At 41.9% G+C, this 23,123-nt stretch overlaps 2 protein-coding genes across 5 annotated transcripts; one reads left to right on the top strand and one right to left on the bottom strand.

Moving 5' to 3' along the window:
- Positions 1-641: 641 nt before the first annotated feature.
- On the bottom strand, positions 642-8,104 carry LOC143106111 (ectonucleoside triphosphate diphosphohydrolase 2-like). The gene is made up of 9 exons (XM_076270296.1): positions 7,956-8,104; positions 6,021-6,138; positions 5,436-5,586; positions 5,136-5,295; positions 4,348-4,575; positions 3,891-4,160; positions 3,146-3,265; positions 2,392-2,526; positions 642-2,169 (listed from the first exon to the last, which is right to left on the bottom strand). The coding sequence occupies exons 1-9, from the start codon at positions 8,070-8,072 to the stop codon at positions 1,960-1,962; spliced, it is 1,509 nt and encodes a 502-aa protein (XP_076126411.1). The 5' UTR covers positions 8,073-8,104; the 3' UTR covers positions 642-1,959.
- Positions 8,105-17,771: 9,667 nt separating this feature from the next.
- Positions 17,772-22,620, top strand: LOC143106338 (uncharacterized). 4 transcript variants are annotated; one of them, XM_076270609.1, is made up of 9 exons: positions 17,772-17,832; positions 18,590-18,694; positions 18,800-18,866; positions 21,098-21,191; positions 21,387-21,470; positions 21,585-21,674; positions 21,772-21,864; positions 21,996-22,072; positions 22,193-22,620. In XM_076270609.1, the coding sequence occupies exons 2-9, from the start codon at positions 18,615-18,617 to the stop codon at positions 22,325-22,327; spliced, it is 720 nt and encodes a 239-aa protein (XP_076126724.1). In that variant the 5' UTR covers positions 17,772-17,832; positions 18,590-18,614; the 3' UTR covers positions 22,328-22,620. The 4 variants fall into 4 exon arrangements, with proteins under 4 accessions (XP_076126724.1, XP_076126726.1, XP_076126727.1 ...); XM_076270610.1 differs by having other exon boundaries at positions 17,817-18,694; positions 22,199-22,620; XM_076270611.1 differs by lacking the exon at positions 21,387-21,470 and having other exon boundaries at positions 17,809-18,694.
- The last annotated feature ends 503 nt before the right edge of the window (positions 22,621-23,123 follow it).

The raw sequence follows: 23,123 nt of genomic DNA, 5'->3' as shown, positions 1-23,123 counted from the left end.
CACACTTTTTTTAAGTACATAATTCCACATTAATAGTTTTGATGAATCTGCAATGTCATGAAAATAAAGGAAACACATTGAATGAGAAGGTATGTCCAAACTTTTGGCCTGTACTGTATATATATATATATATTAAACTGAAAAAAGAAAATGCACTTACTTAGCCCCCCTGCCCCTGTTGAAGTAACCTAACCAACATATGTTTTATTAACAAAAAACAATTTAATTATGCTCAAATTAGTACTAAAATGTGCTATTTTTCCCATTAATTGTGTCTATCTTCACAATTTAACACATTCTTTGACATTTTATCGTAGAATTGGAAAGTCCAGTCCCTTTTACCTATAAGCTATCAAGATCATCAGAATGTGATTATCCAATCTAATTTAAAAACCAAGTATAATGGCTTTCAATGGTGGCCATCTTGAAAAATGGCGGCCATATTGGATTTTTTGCGTGACGTGCTTTTTGGATAAAGTGGATCCCAAAGAATATTTGTGCCAAGTTTGATGCTTGTATCACAAAGTGAACGATTGTTTCACTAATCTGCCGCACTAGTAATAGCAAGGGATGGACAGCACAGAGCAAATCTGTCAGCCCATTTGGAAAGCATGGTTGAGACGTGTGGTTGTTTCGGTTCATTTACTTAAATGATCTAAGGATGCTATTTTTTCAGGTAGCCTACTTGCCTTTTATTCAAAAACAAAAATAATATTAAATAAGCCCTATGCAACAATTTTAGCAAAAATGACCTTAATTATGCAGGTAGAGAGTCGTTCTGATTGTTCTACAACACTTTTTGGGTCGTTTGGTGGGTGCTTCGTCTCCCCCTAGTCCTTCTCCGCGGAAAAAACGAATATGCAACTTTCTGGTCCCGGACCGAAGAAATCCGGATGTGACTCGGCGGAAGGCCTCGAAAATGTAGTCAGATTGTAGTTTCTAAGAAGACTGCAAAACGGACTCCGACTTGGCTTTGTTGCTGCTGAAGTTGTAAGTAGCCTACCCTTGGGTGAACTTCGTTTTTGTAATGTGGTTTGATAGTCTCTTGAACAATGTTTGCTCGACCGTTTTATTGTGAGCCCTGTATGTGTTTAGCTTGGTTTCTTGATGGCTAGCTCGCTAGCTAGTGGGGGTTTAGCGTAGCAGTCACTTGCTACCGAAGCTGCAGGGGGAGCTATGTCGTGCGAGCCCAAATCAGGCGAAAACCCAGAAACAGCGAAGGAATAACCAGACTTGCATAGGGCTTCTTTAAGCTCAACAAATCTATACAAAGACATAGGCCTCAACTAATATTTACACAGTTAAATATTCAGGGCAGTTAAAAAAAACATAGAAAATGTATCACACATACAGTAAGATTTCACAGGTTATAACCCCATTACATAAGGGCAGTTAAAAAAAGCATGATGTAAAAATGTATCACATACAGTAAGATTTCACATAATTGTAACCCCATATAAAATATCTGCCATTACATGCAGGAGCTCTAAATGTTTCTTTGTGTTTTACTTGCAAGTTCACAACAGTACGGAGCCCTCCAGGTGACAAAAAAACATGGGTTAAAAAAAAAGCACCTTCATGAAACATGTTTTAAAAAATTATCATCTCATATGAAATCCTTTGCATCCTTTTTCCTAAGAGCACTTCAAAACATAATAAACAAATCAGCCACAATGTGATTACAGGTCCAGTTCACAATTCTTACGAAAGGTTTTAATTCACTGAACTTGACAAAAAGTGTATTGTGTAAGAGTCGTGGACGTCACCTTTAATTGCAAAATGCAAGTAAATACAATTACTCTAATTTATAAAGGCAATGTCATCACATTTCTTTCATGTTTTTCCTAGTTAGCCTAACTGCAGTGAATCTTGCGAGGTCATGTCAGTCCTGTTCACCAGCTAAGGCTACAAATGTAAGGTTGTAGTTCAAACTCAGGTGATTGACTCCTGTACCGATTTTCAAATGACACCAGGACTTCTGGCCTTCCTCTGATATGCCTTCAGTAAAATATATCCCAGCACAAGGAGGAGGAGGAAGACGAAAAGGACCAGCAGAGCAGCCCATACCTCAGAGCGCAAAGCTTTCCTCAGTCCCACACTCTCCCCGGGGAGCAAGCTGCTCAGACTGAGCATATAGCCCAGCGCCCATCCAACTGAAGTGCCCTCCACCTGCAATGAAATATGAACATGGGATCTCTTTAAAAAAGGTAATTGTAAATTAAAATGAATTTATTTATTAAATTTCAGTCAAATTAATAATAAACAAATAATAATATCAGTCTCATCAGGCGATAGTTATATGTGATCCATGTTACAGTATGTCCTGTGATATCTCATTTCCACCGAAGTATTTAGGTATGGATGTCACCGTGCATGTTCCTGGGAACTTACCGTCTTCTGAAATGAGATCGTTGAGAAGGACTTATCATCAAAACCATAGGCTTGGAGCATGAGGACCTGAATGAACACTGAAGCAGCGCAGTAATCCTGGAGACGACTTTGCTGGTCAGGAGCTTTCTCCAGCATCTGTGTGAGAGGAGATTTTTCTTTACTACATGCAGGTGATTATTTACATTACCTTGTGCATATAGCTGAATTACTGCCGTGGCGATATCCTTTTCCAACACCACTCTCCTTTGTGTCATGGTGTTTTAAGTAACGGATGGAAAATATGCCATAGTAACACCTCCACCCTCCATCATCACTTGCAAAGAGACTACCCAGCTATACAGAAGTATTTTACTTAAGATTGACTCCTGATTGTCACCCTTTTGATATCTGGATTAAAAATCACATTTTTGTAAATCTCACACACAGGCCTCTTTAAATCTGGAGCATAGCTGTCCTGGGACACATTTAGGGAGGAAAGAACACAATTATTTTCCTCAAGAAATTGAGGTGTAGCATTTTAGTAGTATTTTCGTACATCATCAGCGTCATCAGGGCAAAGTACAAAAATAGACCAATGCACTTTACACCTACATTATCTAAGAGAGGAGTTTGGCAATGATTTACACAGTGACCTTTATTATCTATGAAGATTCATCCTTTCTATGCTGATCAGAAAGGGTTCTGAAGAGAGTTGCATACGGCACACTGAGAGCAGGGTAGCGGTAAATAGAGGAAATTAGAGGAGGCTCAGTACCTCACGCATGCTCATATTGCAAACAGCTTGGACCGCTTCCTTCAAAAGGCTGGGGGATGTCGCAGTAATGCCAGTGGTCCGTTGCAGGAAAGAGTAGACATAGTAAAAGGCAGAAAAGGCCTGTGGTCCATAAAAAGAGAGAACTTCACAGGTAAAAATCTTCACATAGAGCCTACTGTAATAACCACATTTTTCCCCTTATAGGCTACTCTACTGTTGAAGATAAGTTATATAAACGTATAAGATATAAGTTACATAAACATCCACACATTGAAAGATAACTGTAACAATAACGGCAAAAACAACAGTTATAAGTATTGCTCTAGGTAATATAAATTACAACGTCCACACAGCATATAACGATAACAAAATGAGGAACGATATTGTTGGGTGTCATTTTCAGTGTGATTAAAAGAACAATAAAAAGCTGACAGCTAATCAGAATCCATTGAATTATAGACATCACATTCATCAACATGAAGAGATACTTTCCTTATCGTTGGTCAGTGTGGATGCTCATATCTTTATAGTTATGGTTGTCTTTATAGTTACATATAGTGACTGACATCCCTTTAGATAGTACCTTTATTCCTAATCCAACTAACCACTTGATATTTTAACACTGATCAACCTGTCATGACCTTAGTCATTGTATGATGAGATGTTTTTCTATTTTAATGAAGACCATGTGCTTTCACATCTGACCGATTTATAGACACACATAGGGACAGACAAGGATTCTCACCATAAAGTTTCCAGTAACATTGGGCTGGAAAACACCATTTAAGGAGCACTTGGAAAAAGTACAAGTGTCAAAAGAGAAGATTCCGGACATGTTCTGAAGGCAGTGTTGATAATGCCCCGATCCAATCACCTTTATAGTGTCCTGAGCATTGTACTGTGAGGGCATCTTACTCTTTGTACATGGAGAATCAAAGATTTTGTTCAGCTTCATAGAGATATTATATCCTGATGGGTAGCAAGGGTGTGTTATACTACCAGACGATCCCTGCGCCTGGGAAAAAAGGAAGGAAACAAAAAATCTAATAAACTAATGGACAAGAATTGGCTAATTAAGATGAACCACCGATAAAATATGATTGCCAATGAGCGTTTAAACCCAGAAATGAAATATGTGACAACTGCCATGCATGCTATTGCCTGTGCTGAGTCATCAATGACATCTGGGGAAAGTCAATTACCTGGTGCAGATGAGCCAAGAGCTGTCTTAACATCTGGTCTCTGCCATAGCACAGAAAGCTGTGTGTGTACAGACTATAATTTCGTCCATACAGTTTCAATGTCATCGCATTTTTAGGGTCCTCCACAGTATCTGTCGTCTGAAATGTTATCTGAGTCGAGGCTCCTCCAAAGTCCAGCGCTCCTACGGTCTTCCTTTTTGGAATAAACCACTCACCAACAAAGCCATACTGTGGAGACATATACACATATAAGGGCTGTCCAGTCATTCTGTCTCATCTTACTTCCCCTCCTACCATCTCCACTGTAGGGTGCTGCTAGTCTTTCCACTTGCAGAAACCTTCTTACATCTGCTCAATTTCATCACACTGTTATCCACAATCTACTCTGCTATGATGCTTTTATATTGTGTGGCAGCCTATTGACCTATTAATCTGATGAAGGCCTTAAAGGCCTTGTCTATTAAAAACCTCTATGGAGCCAGAGTGTCTGGCACTTTTCTACCCTTCAACTTTTTACCAGTAGCCAGGACTTCACAAAAGAACATTTACTTTTCATAGCCTATTGACTTGAAACATAAATAAATACCATTACTGACATTGTTTTCTGCTTCATTTCTCTATTTAATCTTATGAGCACACTGTATACCCACTAAGTCGTTCTACAACCAATAATTGAATTGAATATGAATTGAGCCAAAACGTCAAAGACAGATTTTTGTTTCTGAAAAGATACCCAGACATTCTCAGAGCTGCGGTTATACTTTTACAGTTAAATTTTAATGACCTACCTTGATGAAATTTTCCAACAGGTAATTCACTGTGACCCAGCCATAGGCCCCCTCTTCTTGACCACTCAAAATAGTGGCCCCACGAAAGTTGAATGGATACACTTTCAGTTTAGCACTGACTTCTTTCAGAATCTGATCTGACTCTAAGGTATTGGACATGCTTGGGGACACAGACACAGAAGATTACACACATTGTCTGGACTTGGATAATTATAGCAAATCTGACCAAATTTCTATACAGCCATATAAGTGTGTCATGCAATCTTATCAAGCTCTTCATTTTCATTCAGTGTCACTCACTTCAGAAGTCTCATGCCAGCTGTTGCCCCTAGGTACAAAGGACTCAGGTGGTGTCTGGATTTAGGAATGACCTCCTTTGCCTGGTCGAGGCATGCCACCAGACTCTGCCCTGCCTTTCCATGTTTCCCAGCATAGCTGGATATTCCGCCACCTGAGGATCGTCAGAAGGAGCAAACTGTGAGTTCACGGTGGGTGTTGGTACATTGGGTCATTTGGTCCAGAAATATTACTGGTCTGTCACTAAGGCATCCATTGAGACAAACTCAAAAGGATGACAAAACTTCAGTGAATGAGGAACAGCAACAGAGGGCATGAAGGGTACATCAGCAAAAAAAAATAGGAAATGGGGCATTGGGGAGCTGTGTTACGCAAAAGCTAAACTTTGAATTACCTCTCTCGAGTGTTCCCTAAAACAGCATTACAAAACATTTCAAAACATCAAATATTTCATAATTTCCCTATTTTAAGTGACAGAAATGTATGTTGCACACACAATATCTTGTCTTTTATAAACCTTGTAAAATGTGCATGACAGGGACTTTTAAAAAAAAAAAAAAAACACAGGACGGAGGTGATGTCTCTGACCTTTCACATGACACTCGTCATGTTGGGTCACGATGCCGGTCCCATTCTGCTTGTCGGCCGGCCATTTGTAGACATACATGGTCGTATGGGAGGAGCCTGCATCCAGGACGATGCCATACTAAACAACAACAACAACAACACGTTACATTTATATAGCGCTTTTCTCAACACTCAAAGCGCTTCACAGTGAAGGGGGAACCTCACTAACCACCACCAAGAGGACAAGAGAAACTGGTTAAGCCTTCTGGATGACAACATAATCAAATCACTTAAAGCTCAAGTGAAATGATATGCACTTGCAAATGTTTGCACGTGTGCAACAGCACCTCATGTTATAGTGCACCTGTGCTGCCAAGTACAAAAGGTTTGTACACTGTGGCTAAATGTATTCAAGTAGGGTTTCTTCTGACATAATAAGAATGTAACAAATGTCTGTGAGATCAAAGAATAACACAGCATACAATGCATTCAAAGGGTGAAAGAGAAAGAATGAGTAGCAATGTTTTGAATTTGGCCATTCCTTTTCTCCTTGTATTGCTATGTTTTATCTTTCCTTTCTTTTTTCTGTGTTTGACTTTGGGGCAGTTCCGGAAAAGAGGATCTTGTGGCTGTCCACAATGACGGTGATATGGGCCTGCGTGTTTGAGCAGTTGTCACTGTTAAAACTTTCCAAGACAAAATGTCAAGCCATCATAGTACAAACCTCAAAACACTATAAACCTCTTCATGTTAAGGCAGGTCTCATCTGTCTATTGTGCCACATTCAGTACTGTGCCACAAATCTGCCAGGGTGTCGATGAACTTGGATTTATTTCTATACACCTTTCTATACACCTTACTTTGAAGTATGTTTCATCATGTGAGACTTGGTTTTCAAATTATAGGGAGAGGCCAAGCTTTGCATGACCGTTTGCATAGACCTTTGGCTTAAACTCACTTTGTGTTCTAGAATCAAGACAAGATCACATAGCCTACATAGAATAAAACAAAATAAATACATGGAACTCAAACATGGGGAATAAGCCAGAGTGAAAAGCTGCATGAGGATGCTTGATATAGAGACGCCACTTCTCTTACTTAATGACACTGCCACAGTGGCAATTGGCTTGTGTCTAGATTGAGGTGTTTTTCACTCTGGCTTATTCGCCATGTTTGAGTTCCATAGTACCATGGTTAGGAGCATAGTAATTGTAATTACGATTTACCATAGTACTGTGCAGGTCATACATGGTTAGCCTACTGTATAAAAACCATAGGAAACCATAGTGAATTTTCATAAGAATATCGTCGTTCAACCAATAATTGAATTGCATTTGAATTGAACAGAAACTTTACACACACACTTTTATATCTGAAAAGATACCCAGACATTCTCAGAGCTGCAGTTTTCATGATCACTGAGAAGAAGAGTCAGTGCACTTTAATTTGCTATTTGGAAAGATGCTTGTAAAATTCAGTAGCCTACTATAGTGTAATTTTCATTAGGCTTATGATTTATTTTGTCCATGATTGTTTTAGCTAAATGAAAAAAGAACTGGATTTAGGTCAACACTGTTGCTATGCACTATGCAAATGTTTCATCTGAAAGACAGCTTATGGTAGCATATTTCTGTGAAACCATATGTTTCATATCTATATCATCGCAGTAGATGATATTTAGCACAGGATCGCGCGCCAAATAGGTATAGGCTAGTGCCATTACGCCTCACCCATAACTACACCATTGCTTATTACGGGCAGATACTCGCCTAAACATGTTCACCGTTCACGGTCTTTCTGACAGTAGGCTATACTGCCCAATCTCTTCATTTTTAAAATTCTGAGAATATTGTTCACATAACTTGCAGCCTATAATCTAGGACTACTTTCGTTTTTAGATAGCACTGCAATGTTCCAATTAGGCTATACATTAATAAGCAGATAAACAGAATTTACCATGTATTCCGTTGGTTCTTCTACATCGTCCGTTGAGAGGGCAAGCAGCAGAATACCTAGAAGGGCAAAGACCAGAATGACAATCGGGGCAATGATGTGACACCGCACGTTAGTCATGTTGCGCACTTGTGTGGTACACAAGTGTCATGTAGACGAAGACGAGTGGAAGTGGGGGAGATAAGGAAACAGCCAAGGGAGGGCAGATCATGAAGTGGGCTTGGCCGGATCTGATACAGTCTGGGTTACTTCATCGTTGCCCTATGGTTTCTCTCTCTCTTTTTTTTATTTATTTTTTTATCACAGCTCCAATTGACAGCTCTGTCCCAGCTACTATATTTGAGTTTGCACATGTTCACATATTAGTCTGGTGGACAGCCCATAGAGCCCCATTGTGGACCCGGAAATGTTGAGTACACCAAAGTTTTAATGATGGAAATATATAGTATGGGTTCCCAGCATGCAGAAACTGCCGGATGCTAATTTGCATATGTTGGGCAATTTGTGTAATTGAGCTAATTAGCATAAATTAGCATAATAGCCTATATTGATCATATTATAAGAGCTGCTTGGCCAAAATGGACAATGTTAGTATGTTTTTAGGGGTTACTGGAGATGCTGAGTCCATATCTGACATTTTCAAGATTCAAAATCACTATTTAAACTTAGTTTGGTCACACTGAGTTTTTTGGTACAATTTAGACAGATTTTTGGAGGATAGGGCTGTAGCGATATACAGTAGGGCTGTAACGATACACCAACCTAACAATTCGATTCGTATCACAATTTTTGACCCATGGTTTGATACAAACCTCGATTTTTCTTTTTTTGGATGGGGGGGCTAGAGATTTTAATAGCCTACCTTAGAATACCAGAGGATTACAATGTAATATATCTGTATTATTTTATATCTTGATATAAAAAGAGAGAATACTGAATGTCTGATATTTATGACAGCACACTTTATGCAGATTAGCCTATAGCTTAGGCCTACTATTTCTATTACAACTCTACCACATTCAGCTTTCTGGTTGAAGCCTGGAAATATTGTAAAGAAAGTAGCATAGTTGGCTAGCTTATCCTAGTCTACTGATTGGACTGTTCAGTTTCCTCATGTGTGTTTAAGGTAATACTGTTCTCCTTGGGACAAACCTTTTGGGAACGTTGGTATTGAGATGATCATTCAGTTCTCCCAGAATCCCCAGCGTGAAACATCGTGGGAATCTCAAGCACAGTCCAGCACGCTGGCATTGCACAGCTTCCCCAACAAGCCATTGCCATCCTCGGCGCGGGCGTTCCCACATCCAGTCCAGCAATTAGTCTCTGGCACTGCCACACAGCAGGTGGGGTGCACACACCGCAAGAGCCCTACTCACCCTGGGGAACCACAACCACCAGCGGCCCGATGCGGGGCGTGCTAGCAGTCACCTGGTCTGTCGCCTCTCGTCCCCAGCTCCCTTCAGAGAACGCCCTCAGGTCGCACTTTCGCAGTGTGCACCACTGCAACATTCCTCCAACACCTGGCGGGGCCTAGCCTCCACTGCCACAGACTCCCCGACGCTGAGCACCGTAACTGGCACTGCACCTCAGATGCTCCACTCCGTCGTCTCACCAGTCGGGGCAGCAGACTCCAGTTCCATCACAGCCGGACCACGCTGCGCAATCAGGCTACAGCTACCGACGTTGGCGTCCTTGCGGCTTCTACTGAAGGCCTCTGTAAGCTTTTTAGTACCCCTTACAAGGGTTCTCTTCGGATCCTTTTGCTTGGGCCTCCACCTAGCGGTGAGCATGGCCGGATTATGAACTTTCGGGCCCCTGGGCCCAGATGTATTAAGGGCCCCCCATTAATTGTCGCATATGTGGAAGGGGGTTTGGAGGTCCTTCCTCAGAAATATTTTAATTTGTTTGATGTGATTTCCTGTATTCTGGTGCATTTTGGGGATGGCCAATACTAAATTCAATCAGATTCATAGCCTACATTCTGATGTGTTGATATTGAGGCAATGATTTCATGCAAAGGCTTGGGCTTCAGGGCCCCCTGACCCCTGGGCCGTGCAGTAATTCATCCCTGGCGGTGAGGTCTCCCACTCCCGGCTCCTCCAGCACTGAAGACACTGTCTCCTACAGAACACAACTTGCTCCTCCATGGAAAACGTGCCCATCTACAGGTGCTGCTTTGGAAAGCAGCAGACCGTCCTGATCCACCGGCTGTGGATATAACCGCGTTTGGAGGGAGTTAGAAGACAGGTTTGAAGAAAGGAGAGGAACTTGCCCACCCTCGATTCAAGTCCTGTTGCTCCTCCTGATTTGTTAGATGTTATCAGCTGTAACTGCAAAGCTGGGTTAAAACTGTGTATACATGTATCTGGAAAGTGCAGCTGCAGGCCTGGCCTGTACTAATTATTGTTTCTGCAAAGGCAGTGATGTTACATGTGGCAATATATTTACACAGCAAAAATAGCAGAAGGACAGGGATGAAGAGTCTGGAGAAGATGGCGACAGGACAACGGATGAGGACAGTGAGGAGTAGTAGAGGCTAGTTCTTCCCTTTGTTACTCAATTGTGAGTCACAGCAGAGGGCCAGTGAATACACTTCAAACTTTCAAACTTGAGGATCCAAATTATTCCTAAACACTGAACATTTTTATCCTCCAAAAATCCATCTAAATCGCCCCCAAAAACTCAACAAAATCAGCTTAATGAGTGTAAAAACGTGACCAAACCAAGTTTAAATAGTGATTTTGAATCTTGAAAATGTCAGATATGGACTCAGCATCTCCAGTAACCCCTAAAAACATACTAACATGGTCCATTTTGGCCAAGCAGCTCTTATAATATGATCAATATAGGTGATTATGCTAATTTATGCTAATTAGCTCAATTTGTCACACATGCTGGCTCAAGCATATGAAACATAAAGGGAGGTCCACGCGAGAGTAACAATAAAGTATATTTATTAAATAATTATAGAAAAGTCAGTATATGGAAGCTAAAAACTAAAGTGTAGTGCATAGTGTCTAGGGGTATGAGTACAAGTGTTCGACAGCATAACATAACATAAGCACTATAACGACGGCCGAGAGGAGAGGGAGTTCGTCTGCATCCTGAGAGCGGGCCATTTTAACATCTGGCTCATTAGGACCAATCGACAGCACACCTGTGCCCACCTGCACGGCTACAGCCCCCTGCTGGAAGATGAAAATATTTACAGAACAGGGGCGGGGTTTGGTGCAGGTCTGACAGGGTCCTGACACCCCCCCCCTTAAAACAGACAACCCACCTTGGTGGGACGTCTGCACCAAGAGCAAACATAATCAAACACCAAACATTTTAAGCTATAAAATATTTAAAAACATAAGGGCATAGACAACAATAGAAACCAACCACCATCAACACCCATAACCCAACCAGACTTAAGCAACCCATCCATCACCAGTCTGTAACATCCCACTACCCTCTAGACTCCCCCAAACCTCCATGTCTCAGCACAACCAGCAATCTTCCGGCGCCTGGAAAAAGCAAATCTAAGGATAGACCGGACAGGAGACAGGAGAGACACAAGGACAGATGAGACAGAACAAGACATGACAATCACTCAGTCATCCTCATCCAAGGCACGGGACAGGGCATCAGCCATGACATTATCCGTACCACGGATGTGACGAATGTCTAAATTATAAGGCTGCAAAAACAGTGCCCAGCGCATCAGCCGCTGGTTGGGGTTCTGAAGTGTGTGCAAAAATGTAAGAGGATTGTGGTCCGAGTACACAATCACCGGCTGTGCACCACTTTCCACATAGACATCAAAATGTTGCAACGCCCACACCAAGGCGAGGGCCTCCTTTTCGATAGTTGAATAGTTGAACTGATGCTTATTAAACTTACGTGAGAAGTAGCATACGGGTCTATCTATGCTAGCATCATCTGTTTGCAAAAGCACAGCCCCTGCCCCTACCTGGCTTGCATCCACTTGAATCTTAAATGGTCTATCTGACCGAGGAGCAGCCAGGACAGGTGCTGAGCTTAACAGCTGCTTAACATTCTCAAAAGCATTTTGACACTCTGATGACCAAACAAATTTCACCCCTCCCTTTAGGAGGTCTGTGAGTGGTGACACAACAGTGGAAAAATTGGAGCAGAAACTCCGATATCCTACCATCCCCAGAAAACGCATTAACTCCCGCTTAGTATTAGGAGGAGGGAAACGGTCAATGGCCAGCACCTTAGCCCTGATGGGGCATACCTGACCTTGACCCACAACTTTCCCCAAGTAGACTATGGTAGCATGAGCAAATTCGCATTTGGCCAGGTTTACAGTCAACTTTGCCTCAACCAGCCTCTCAAAAAGTGCACGGATACACGACAGGTGTGACTCCCAGGTGTCACTAAAAGCCACCACATCGTCTAAGTACACCGCACACCCTTTGAGACCAGATATGACATGGTTCATTAAACGCTGGAACGTTGAGGGCGCGTTGCGTAGGCCAAAACTCATAACAGTATATGAATAAAGTCCTGACGGCGTCACAAATGCTGATACTTCCTGTGCTCGTGGCGTCAACGCCACCTGATAGTAACCTTTCAATAGGTCAAACTTACTGACGAAGCGTGCAGAGCCTACTTGGTCTATACAGTCATCCATTCTGGGGAGTGGGAATGAATCTGGCTTTGTAACTTTATTCACCTTACGGTAATCAGTACAAAAGCGATAGGTATTATCTGGCTTACCCACCAGCAAACAGGGAGACGCCCAGCTTGAGTATGAGGGTTTAGCCAAACCATGATCCAGTAAATAGTAAACTTCAGCATCTAAAAACTTCTGCTTTTGTGGAGCAACTCGATAAAAACGTTGACGGATAGGCTGTGCGTCGCCAACATCAATATCATGCTGAATTAAATCTGTACAAGAGAGATTATCTGAAAACAGAATCAAAGATTGTAGCTCTTCTTTACATTGAGGTGACAAGTGATTTAAAAGACAGTCCAAATTTGCAAGAGTCTCCGAATTTTTCAGCCGAGGCTGTAACACTGTGTCGTCTGGACCAATCACATCATCATCCGCTGCCACCAGCTGAGATGTAATGGGCCCACACTCTACTACAGCCAAAGCAGCAGATTTAACTTGCTCGCCACTGGAGTCAATTCCACTAGATTGAGAATAATATGGCTTCAGCAAATTGATGTGACATAACTGCGTTGATCTTTTCCTGTCTGGCGTGTCCACCAGATAGTCACGTTCTGTCACCTGACGCACAACAGAATATGGCCCGACAAACTTCGCGCAAAAGGGCGACCCAGGCATCGGCAGCAAAGCCAGCACCTGGTCTCCAGGACTAAAAACTCGCTCCACTGCCCAGCGGTCAAAATAAGTCTTCATCCTCCCCTGGGCCTTAGCAAGATTTTCACTAGCAAGCTTACCTGCCAGGAACAGCCTGCGTCGGAAACCATTGACATAATCGATCACATGTTCCGGAGGGGAAGATTTCTCCAACCCGTCTTTTAAAACAGATAATGGGCCTCGAACATTATGTGCAAAAACAAGATCGTTTGGACTGAACCCTGTGCTGTCCTGTACAACTTCCCGTGCTGCCAACAACAGCCACGGAAGCCCATCCTCCCAGTCCCGATTTAACTCCAAACAATAAGCACGCAGAAGAGACTTTAGAGTAGAGTGAAAACGCTCCAGAGCGCCTTGACTCTGTGCGTGGTATGCGTTACTTAATTGTTGTTTAATGCGTAGCTGAGTCAACACTTCCTTAAACATCTTCGACGTGAAATTGCTACCACGATCACTTTGTATGACTTTGGGGATACCGAAAATAGAAATAAATTGAGACAGCGCTTTTACTACGGGCTTGGTCTTGATGCTGCGCAATGGGTAAGCGGCCGGATACCTTGTAGTCTGGCACATCACAGTCAATAAATAGGCACACCCTGATTTCGCACAAGGCAGTGGACCAACACAATCAATGAGAAGATGTTCAAACGGCTGTCCTACTGCTGAAATTGGGCATAACGCAGGTTTGATTGACTGATTGGGTTTACCCGCAATCTGACAGACATGGCAGGTTTTCACAAACTTAGCCACATCACGTTTCACTTTCGGCCAATAAAAATGCTGTAACAGCCGACGGTACGTTTTGCGGACACCAAAGTGCCCGGAAACCCCACCATGTGCAGTCTGCAAAACTAAATCACGATATTCCCTCGGCATAACCACTTGCAACACCGGTTCTTGAACGTCATGATCAGATGGCAACCACTTACGCACCAATAAACCATTAACAGTAAAATAACCACTCATCGCGCTCCTCATATCACCCTCAGACAATGCTGCATTAAGTAGCTCAGTTAACTCTTCATCATTTATTTGTGCCGCAATTAAATCAACACGAGACAGAGAGGACGGTAACACAGGTAAAATTGGACAAGCACGGTCATTATTGTCAGACTGATCTTCCTCTTGTGCGCGACTCATGGCCCGAGTCACCGCACAAGCCGTAAAAACATCTGGGAACTCATTGGCACATACATCAGACTCAACTGGCAAAACGGGCTCAATTTTCACAACATAGGAGGTGGTGGCACACCCGGCCAAACACATCCACCAGCTATATTGTTCCCAATTATCACATCCACCTTTGGCACAGGCAATGAGGGACGAACAGCCATGACAAACTCTCCTTGCACCAGATCAGAATTCAACTCCACCCGATGGAGAGGAACGGAGATGGTCTGCATCCCAATCCCACGGATCAGGACGCAGCTCCCAGTGTCGGACTCTTTATTAAATGGCAAGACTGACTGAACGATAAAGCTCTCACTTGCTCCTGTGTCGCGCAATACTCTTACGGGCACTTTAACAGAACTACCGACCAAGGACACATAGCCCCTTGTAATAAACGGACCATAGCTCTCACTAGTACATTCATCAGAACCATTACGTCCTTTCTGCGACTCCTCCTTGGAAGGACGAGCGCTCTCACCACCCAACCCCTCCGTAGAGTTATCACAAGTCGGAGTCCTCACCGTAGAGGAGACAGTCCGGCCAGACCAGGCCACCAAACCCACCCCGGCCTTTTCAGAAATAGACTTGGAGGAATTCCGGTTTCGTTGTCGGTCATGCAATAAGGGACACTCTTTCTTCCAATGACCCTTACCCATGCAATAATGGCAATTTCCCTCATCAGATTTATTTCGTGCTCCATAATCTGCTCTAGGGCCACTAGTAAAACGTCTGGGACGAAAATCATCACGGCTAAAACTATGGGGGGCTTGATCTCTTGGTTTATTTTTGTGAGTCAGAACAAATTGATCTGCGAGGACTGCAGCTTCGGTTTTGACTTTATGTTCATTTATATAAGTTGCAAGTCGGTCTGGAATAATATTTTTAAACTGTTCCAACACGACCAAATCGAGACTCTCGTATGTTTTAACCCCTTCGGCCGCGCACCAACGCAAGAACACCCTATTCAACTCACGAGCCAGTTCGGTGTGTGTTTGCCTATCCCCTTTCCTCCGATTTCTAAAACGTTGCCTGTATGCCTCCGGAATGAGCTCGTAAGCCTTCAGAATATAGCGTCTTTTACCGCTTTATAACTTTTACGCTCCTCTGCGCTAAGGGCGACAAAAGCATCCTGGGCACAACCCGTAACCACTGCCTGCAATAACAACGTACATTCGTCATCTTTCCAACCACGATCATTCGCTATATTTTCAAACAATGAAAAGAAGACATCGGGGTCACGTTCATTAAATTTAGGCAGAAATCGGATCATATTTGACAGGTTTAACTCTGGATTTGGCTGAGGTGCAGGCCCAAACCTATCAGGGCCACCACCTGGAATTTTGCCCTCTTCAATAAGCCTAAACCGCTCTCGCTCGAGCTCATTTTCTCTCTCGATCTGTCGCTCACGCACTTTCAACCTTTCGTATTCAAGTAATCTTTCCTGTTCCCTTTCTGCCGCTGCCAATTTTAGTTATTTTTCTTTCGCTTCAGCTCTACTAGCTGCCAATTTATCACGTTGAATTTGTAACTCCAGTATAGCCCTTTGCTCCTCAAACGTCAAATGACCACCTCGAGGGGTAGATGTATCTGTTGGAGCAATTGGATCTGGTTCTACATTTAAAGAAAGAACATCCATTTCCACCAATCTTTCCGCAACCAATTGTTTTATTTATTTCTTATTAGCCGATTTCGGAAGGTTTAAATTAAATCGGTAATGCTGGGCGACTTGTCGCAGTTGTTCTTTCGTAAACCCTCTTCCGATGGCAAAGAAAAAAAGTCACTGAGATTTTCCATGTAAACTTTAGACCAACTGGTAATTCAACAAAACTTCACAGAACAAACAGGTGCCAAAATAATCTACGTTGTCTACTTCAACGAATGCCTCTCTCATTCAAAAGCCCTTAAAATCAACCAAATCATGCGCGTCTTTTATTCAGTGAAACCAAGCGTCAGAGAACACCGGGGAAATAAACTGGCCACTAACAGGAGCTGCCCCAGCATAACTACTGGTTGGGTTGGGTTGGGTTCAACCTGGTCTCACAGGAATCCGTGAAATAGCCACGGACGCTTAACTCAAAATCCGTGGTGGGCCCACGGAATCACTGAAATTTCCGTGAAACTCACACGGATTTCGATTCAATGCAAGTTAATGACACTCATATCCCGTGGCTATTTCACGGATCCCCGTTTAAACAACTGAGTGCAGATTTCGCTCAACGGACGTTGTTATCTTATTGGGAAACACACTTTTGATACATTCAGTTCGATTTGTATTGCCTTTTTTAGTGTCTGTGTAATGTTAGCCTGTCAGGCGTTGCATTCCATCCCTGTTTCAACAACTGAGTGCAGATTTCGCTCAACGGAAGTTACATTTCCGTGAAACACACACGGATTTCGTTCCAATGCAAGTTAATGACAATATATTCCGTGGCTATTTCACGGATCCCCGTTTAACAACTGAGTGCAGATTTCGCTCAACGGATGTTGTTATCTTATTGGGAAACACACTTTTGATACATTCAGTTCGATTTTTATGTAATGTTAGCCTGTCAGGCGTTGCATTCCATCCCTGTTTCAACAACTGAGTGCAGATTTCGCTCAACGGAAGTTGACATTTCCGTGAAACACACACGGATTTCGTTCCAATGCAAGTTAATGACAATATATTCCGTGGCCCACACACGGATCCCCCGTTTCAACAACTGAGTACAGATTTCGGTCAACTGACTTTTATAACTTTGGGATACATGGATATTGAATAATTACAATCGTTTCAGGACTGCATATTTGCCGTTGGCTTAAATTATGCCCTCATTTAAGTGGGATATTTAATAAAAACGTTCTCACTTCTCATTTCAGCGAGGCATAGTAACCGTTGCTAGGTAAACAAAGCCCATGTCAGAAGCGTATCCCCAGAGAATGTCAACTTAAAAAGAATAGCTTACTGATAGCACTAGTTCTTTCGTCTCAATACTGATTATGAAGTTGTTATAAATGTAATACACTACTGCAGAAATGTTTATATTGCTTAAGGTGGAAATAAAGTTCTTTGGCAAAGAGATGCATTCTGGGAAGTGATGTGTTTAAATGTAATGGCTACATATACCCAAGTTTCTTTCATTCGGAGATTTATGCTCATTATTTTACAAATTTGAGCAAGGATATAAAATATTAAGACTGTACTTTTTCATTGCTATTGATATTTTGGCGCAATTTTGTGCATCGCATCACTGTGTGCGACGATCCCAGGGCGACGCTCGAAAAATGAAACAGCCCCAGTGTGATAGGCTGGTTGCTGTCATGTGACACACGCCACCACAAGAAAGCGGAAACGCATTGTAGAGCGAGAGCTGGCTGGCTATGTGGGGTAAGGTAAGTTAAACTACGTTAATTTAGTAAATAATAATAATAATGGTGTTGTTTTTTGTTGTTTCGAACAAAATATAGGTATACTTATCATGACCAAAAACCCTTCATGCTGTAAAACAACTAGAATCACGCGAAATTAGTGCAATTTCTTAGTGAATGTCTTATAATGGTAAAAGACGTGGACAAATGCGTGATAATTAGCCAAATAAATAATTGTTATGGTTATTTGGTTAAATTATCGAAATGAGTGCGATGGTGATTGAGATGGTGTTTGACATTAAATTATAAGCAGGTCAGTTTCACGTAATAAGCTATTTGTTTCTTTGGGTCTGGGTAATTCATGTGACAAAAAAATTCTGTTATGCTACTACGGTTTTTCTGAAAAACAAAGCAACATTTCTATCTCCAAAATAATGCATTTCTGAGTGTACTACGTAGTGCATGCAGCTTTTAATGTCCAAAGTAGCCTATACTGATTTTCCTGCATAAGAACTACAAATACTCCTTCAAAACTACAGTGTTGACACTTGAAGTTGTGGAGTTATATTTTAGTAGCCTATTCTATAATAGAATAAATACCCACATCAGTTTTACCCTTGTCTCACCTGTATACAAGGGTACAAGGTGTATGAATTGCAGTAGTGATCAAATGAAAAAGGAAAGAAAGGTGTCCTGATGTGTTGTTTAGGTATGGTGCTGCAATGTTTTCTCGACATATCTTTATGTCTTTTTTTTCTCCCCTCTACTTATGTTTTCACAGATCCTTGCTCCTGATATCCTGATGTATGGGTTGCATTTCATTAAATTACTCCAACAAAACACTCACAGAAAGGAGAGTGGTGTCAAACTACAAGACAGCCAGTATGTAAGCAAGGCCTTGTTTGTCCTTGTTTGGCTACTCATTTGTCAACTTCCTGAAGAGGCTGAAGCATGCTGGCCTTGACACCTCAGTCCTTGCTTCCATTAACAGCTGTGTTATGGAGTGCATCCTCACATCATGGTCTACTGCAGCGGTGGATACAGAGGACAATTGGCAGGTATTTTACATCACTTTTACATTACTTTTACTGTGATTTTGCTAGATATGGTTGTCGCTGTGCTAAATATAGGCCCATATTGTAGATTTAGATTGTTTCTACAGATTGTAGAAAGTAGATTGAACTGATACATTTAGGCCTACACTGTTAAGGGACAGCTGAATTGACCACCTAAACCATATATTTTCTGAAAGCCTATAGCCTCTAGATGTCAATTAATATACATTAAGACATGTCCCACCTTCCTACTGACTTTGGTGCATCATAAGGCGTACATAGGCCCATATTGTAGATCGAGAAACGCATTGTACAGCTGATATATTTAGGCCTACACTGTTAAGGGACAGCTGAATTGACCACCTAAACCATATCTTTTCTGAAAGCCTATAGCCTCTAGATGTCAATTAATTAAGACATGTCCTACCTTCCTACTGACTTTGACATATCAAAACTCCACCTCTGAAATGGGAGTGGTCAACTTTTTTTATGTTTTTCCTTCACAGTTTTTTTTGTGGGTGTCTCAGAGATCCCACCTTTGGAACAGTTGTCAGGGGCCTCAAGGCGGTGCCGTGCGTTTTGGTCCCATCCCTCTAGCACCTAGCTTTACCGCGCCAGCAGAGGGAAACCTTGTATGTTTCGAACCGTTTATCTCCTTTCGGGAATAATCCACCGACTCCAAACTGAGCCTGGCTTGTTTGTGATGTCCCGTTGTTCAACATATTCTGATTTCATACTGATCGGATCAACATAAGTGTGCTTTTTGGCTAAAAATTGAAAAATGGCTAAATGTTAAAGCAACACCAAAGAGTTTTTTGTACCTTAAAATAGTGTTTCCAAAATCGTTTCAGTGGTTCATCAACTCATAACAGGGTGAACGGCACTTTCTGCATCCGCTTCGAGGCCCTCTATCGGCTATAACCGCACTATGTAAGTTTGCCGGATCGGGTAGCGGATATGTAGTTCGATGGAATGAGACATGAGAAACTACAAATTTGACTTGCATCTGATGTCGCAATACATCGTACTTTCATAAAATCATGCAACATATTCTACCTTGTCTGTGGACATTGTTATTTGCAAAGCTGGTGCTGGATAAACAAATAGTGCGTGCGACAGAGGAAAAGTTCTTTGGTGTTGCTTTAAATTGCCAAAAAAGTAGGCACAATGCTTTGCGTTACAGCTAGAGCGATGAAACTTTGCACGCTCTATGTGGGTCATGTGCAGAAGGTCTGACTTGAATTTCAGCCTCGTAGCTCCATGCTACCACCCAAAACTCCACCTCTGAAGTGGGAGGGGTCAACTTTTTTAAAGTTTTTCCTTCACTGTTTTTTTTGTGGGTGTCTCAGATATCCCACCTTTGGAACAGTTGTCAGGGGCCTCAAGGCGGTGCCGTGCGTCTTGGTCCCATCCCTCTAGCACCTAGCGTTACCGCGGCAGAAGAGGAAAACCTTGTATGTTTCGAACCGTTTATCTCCTTCCGGGAATAATCCACCGACTCCAAACTGAGCCTGGCTTGTTTGTAATGTCCCGTTGTTCAACATATTCTGATTTCATACTGATCAGACCAACATAAGTGAGTTTTTTGGCTAAAAATGTAAAAATGGCTAAACGTTAGCAATTCCACTGCTTTGTTGTTTTGCCACCATATGTACCCTAGCAACACCCAAGCAACCACCTTAATTACCCTAGCAACACCCTAGCAACCATCTTAATTACCCTAGCAACCACTTGTATAATGTCAAGCTAGCAACCACCATAGCAACCAACATGCTTACCCTAACAACCACCATAGCAACCATGTTATTTTGCATAGCAACCACCATATCTACCTTAGCAACACCATAGCAACCATTCAATTTACCCTAGCAACAACCACAATATGACCATAGTAACCACATGACATGTCCTAATGTATGTTAAATCACACCTACAACTGACCAGCTTTCAGAAAATATATGGTTTGCATGGCTGAAACTGCTTTGCCTTTGAGTTGGAGCTCAAAACTTATCATATGTGTACCTCGTTCGCCAATATACAAAATAGTGCCATGTATAGAGTTATGAACACTGATCGTGTGATATGCAAAAGTCTGCAGGAAAGTAGGTCAGGCTTTCAGAATACAGTGGGACATGTCTCAATTCATGCTAATATTGGGTGCAGTGAAGAAAGAAAGGGAGGGAGGCTGCTTTTAAAAGAGAGGGAAAGTATAATATTTTTAATATTGTTTTCAGATGAAGAATTGGTGCGGTGGTGAAGCTGGAGCACCCCTGGCTTTTGCCGTATGGGTTGACTTCAGCAGTGAGTCACCCACCGTTAATTTCACAGGTATATGTAATATGTTTTTATTCAACAACATTTCAATGATGAGATCTATCGAAGATGACATTCAATGGAAGAACAATTATTTTAGTATGGTCACAATCTGGCCCTGAGTTTTGATAAAAATGATATTGACATGGCAACACAAACCGAATTGATAATGGATTTTAAGGGGTTTTTTTCCGGTTACGGTTCATTTAGGGCCAAAGTATCTTGAGGCCTTTTGGACCAATGACAGGAAGGCTGAGCTGCTAAACATGTACACTAATAGGGGTGTGTCAAGTGGTATGTATAAATGAAAGTGGTGTTAAGGTTTGTTTCTGTGTCAATCCTTTCTTGAAGTTCAGAAAAGGAACCTTAACATTTGTTTTTAATGACACTGAGCGTACTGTCTTACAGATGCTTTGGGGGGTGAGAGGCCATACGTTGACCCTGATATCAGTGGCACACATTGCCGGATGGCAATTGGCCGTCTGATAAAAGAACATGGTATGACTGGCATTGTATGTTTTCAATTTCCTTATTTAAAGATCAAAATGATGCAGACTACTGAATCTGATTACACTTTAACACCCTTCTATCTCAGCACTGAGTCAGGGTTTGTCTCTGTCTGAATATCTGCCACAACACAGGCCGCCTTGGTGGCCTGAGGAATTGCCCTTTGCCTCAGTCAGTGACGGTATGTTAATATTGACCAACTATTACTGTTTCAACTGCATGCACACAGCTGTTGCAACATGATTTGACTTTTCATAAGAGTATATGATAAAACCAGTAATGATGCATTGTTTGCCATTTTTTATGGAAAAGGTGAAGGGCGTAAAGCTTTCACTGCTGAAAAGCTGAGGCAGGTGGTACGCTCATACAATGCGTATTACAATCTCCAGGTATATATACAAATGCATGAACCTGTCTAAAACCTTTTGCATACCAGTGTGTTTTACAGACTAAAACAGATTTGTACACACATATCTAACAATAATGTGCTTTTCCTTTAATCTGTTGAGCTGCAGCAGTCTGTTGAGGCACCACCATCACCCCCATCACCAGCACCAGCGGCAACACCAACAGCAGCACAAACACCACCAGCACCACAAACACCACCAGCAGCAGCGGCAGATCATAAAGAAGGATCACAATGAATACTACATGTCATTTCCTTTAATGTGTCAACATCTTTTGGAAAAGTAAAGCATCTATCATCATAAAGCAATCTCACTTTTCTTTGTTGATAAGCTACGTGTTTTTCATCGTAATTGATTCAATATCCAAGTGTGACAGTTTTGGTGTACCATGAACAGAACAGGACAATTGGAAACAGTTAGCCACCTATGTTACAGAGTCTAAAAACAAGCAGATTAGCACTAGCAGATTTAGAAATAGCTTCTTTCCCAATGCAATAACAATAAAGGAATTCATTCATTTAGTCATTTCAGTTTGTATTACTACTTTCATTATTATTGTTGTAATCTCACATGTACTATGGCTATCATAATTAAAATTAGATAGATACATAGATAATGTGTCAGTGAAAATACATATATGAGCCAACTGTTCCAGCAAGGAGGAAGATGGGGTATGGATATCGGGCATGCATATCCACTCCTAGGCCTATTCTCCTACACTCCCCCTGTAGTAGCCAGCATTACATTGAAATCTCTCACTTTGGCCTATAGGACACTGACTGGATCTGCTCCTTGTTATTTTAATTCAATGATCAAGATGTACTTCCCCAACCGCCCACTGCTGTCTTCTGATTACCATTTGTTCTGTCGACCACTCATGAACGCTAAATTCAAGACTCTTCCTCAGTGGTTCCATGTGGGTGCAATAAGTTGCACAGTGCTCTTTGTTCCTGTGATAGTTTACAGTGTTTTAAAAGGGGTCTAAAGGCACATTTGTTCAACATGCACTTAGTCCATTAAACAGTAAGCAACT

This window comes from Alosa pseudoharengus, unplaced genomic scaffold, assembly GCF_046254945.1.
Source record: "Alosa pseudoharengus isolate Yale_2024_CS ecotype anadromous, Long Island Sound unplaced genomic scaffold, YU_APseudo_1.1 YU_APseudo_1.1_scf_6, whole genome shotgun sequence".
Taxonomy (NCBI): Eukaryota; Metazoa; Chordata; class Actinopteri; order Clupeiformes; family Clupeidae; genus Alosa; species Alosa pseudoharengus.
Note: the sequence above shows the minus strand (reverse complement) of the source record. Positions and strands in the feature narration are given on the sequence as shown.

Excerpts from the sequence above, each read along its gene's own strand:
- LOC143106111 (XM_076270296.1), bottom strand. The coding sequence starts at position 8,072 with ATGACTAACGTGCGGTGTCACATCATTGCCCCGATTGTCATTCTGGTC. Across the intron at positions 5,587-6,020 it reads TGACGAGTGTCATGTGAAAG|GTGGCGGAATATCCAGCTAT; the intron begins GTCAGAGACATC and ends GACGATCCTCAG. Across the intron at positions 4,161-4,347 it reads TCTTGGCTCATCTGCACCAG|GCGCAGGGATCGTCTGGTAG; the intron begins GTAATTGACTTT and ends CTTTTTTCCCAG.
- LOC143106338 (XM_076270609.1), top strand. The coding sequence starts at position 18,615 with ATGGGTTGCATTTCATTAAATTACTCCAACAAAACACTCACAGAAAGG. Across the intron at positions 18,867-21,097 it reads ATACAGAGGACAATTGGCAG|ATGAAGAATTGGTGCGGTGG; the intron begins GTATTTTACATC and ends TATTGTTTTCAG. Across the intron at positions 22,073-22,192 it reads ATGCGTATTACAATCTCCAG|CTGCAGCAGTCTGTTGAGGC; the intron begins GTATATATACAA and ends TAATCTGTTGAG.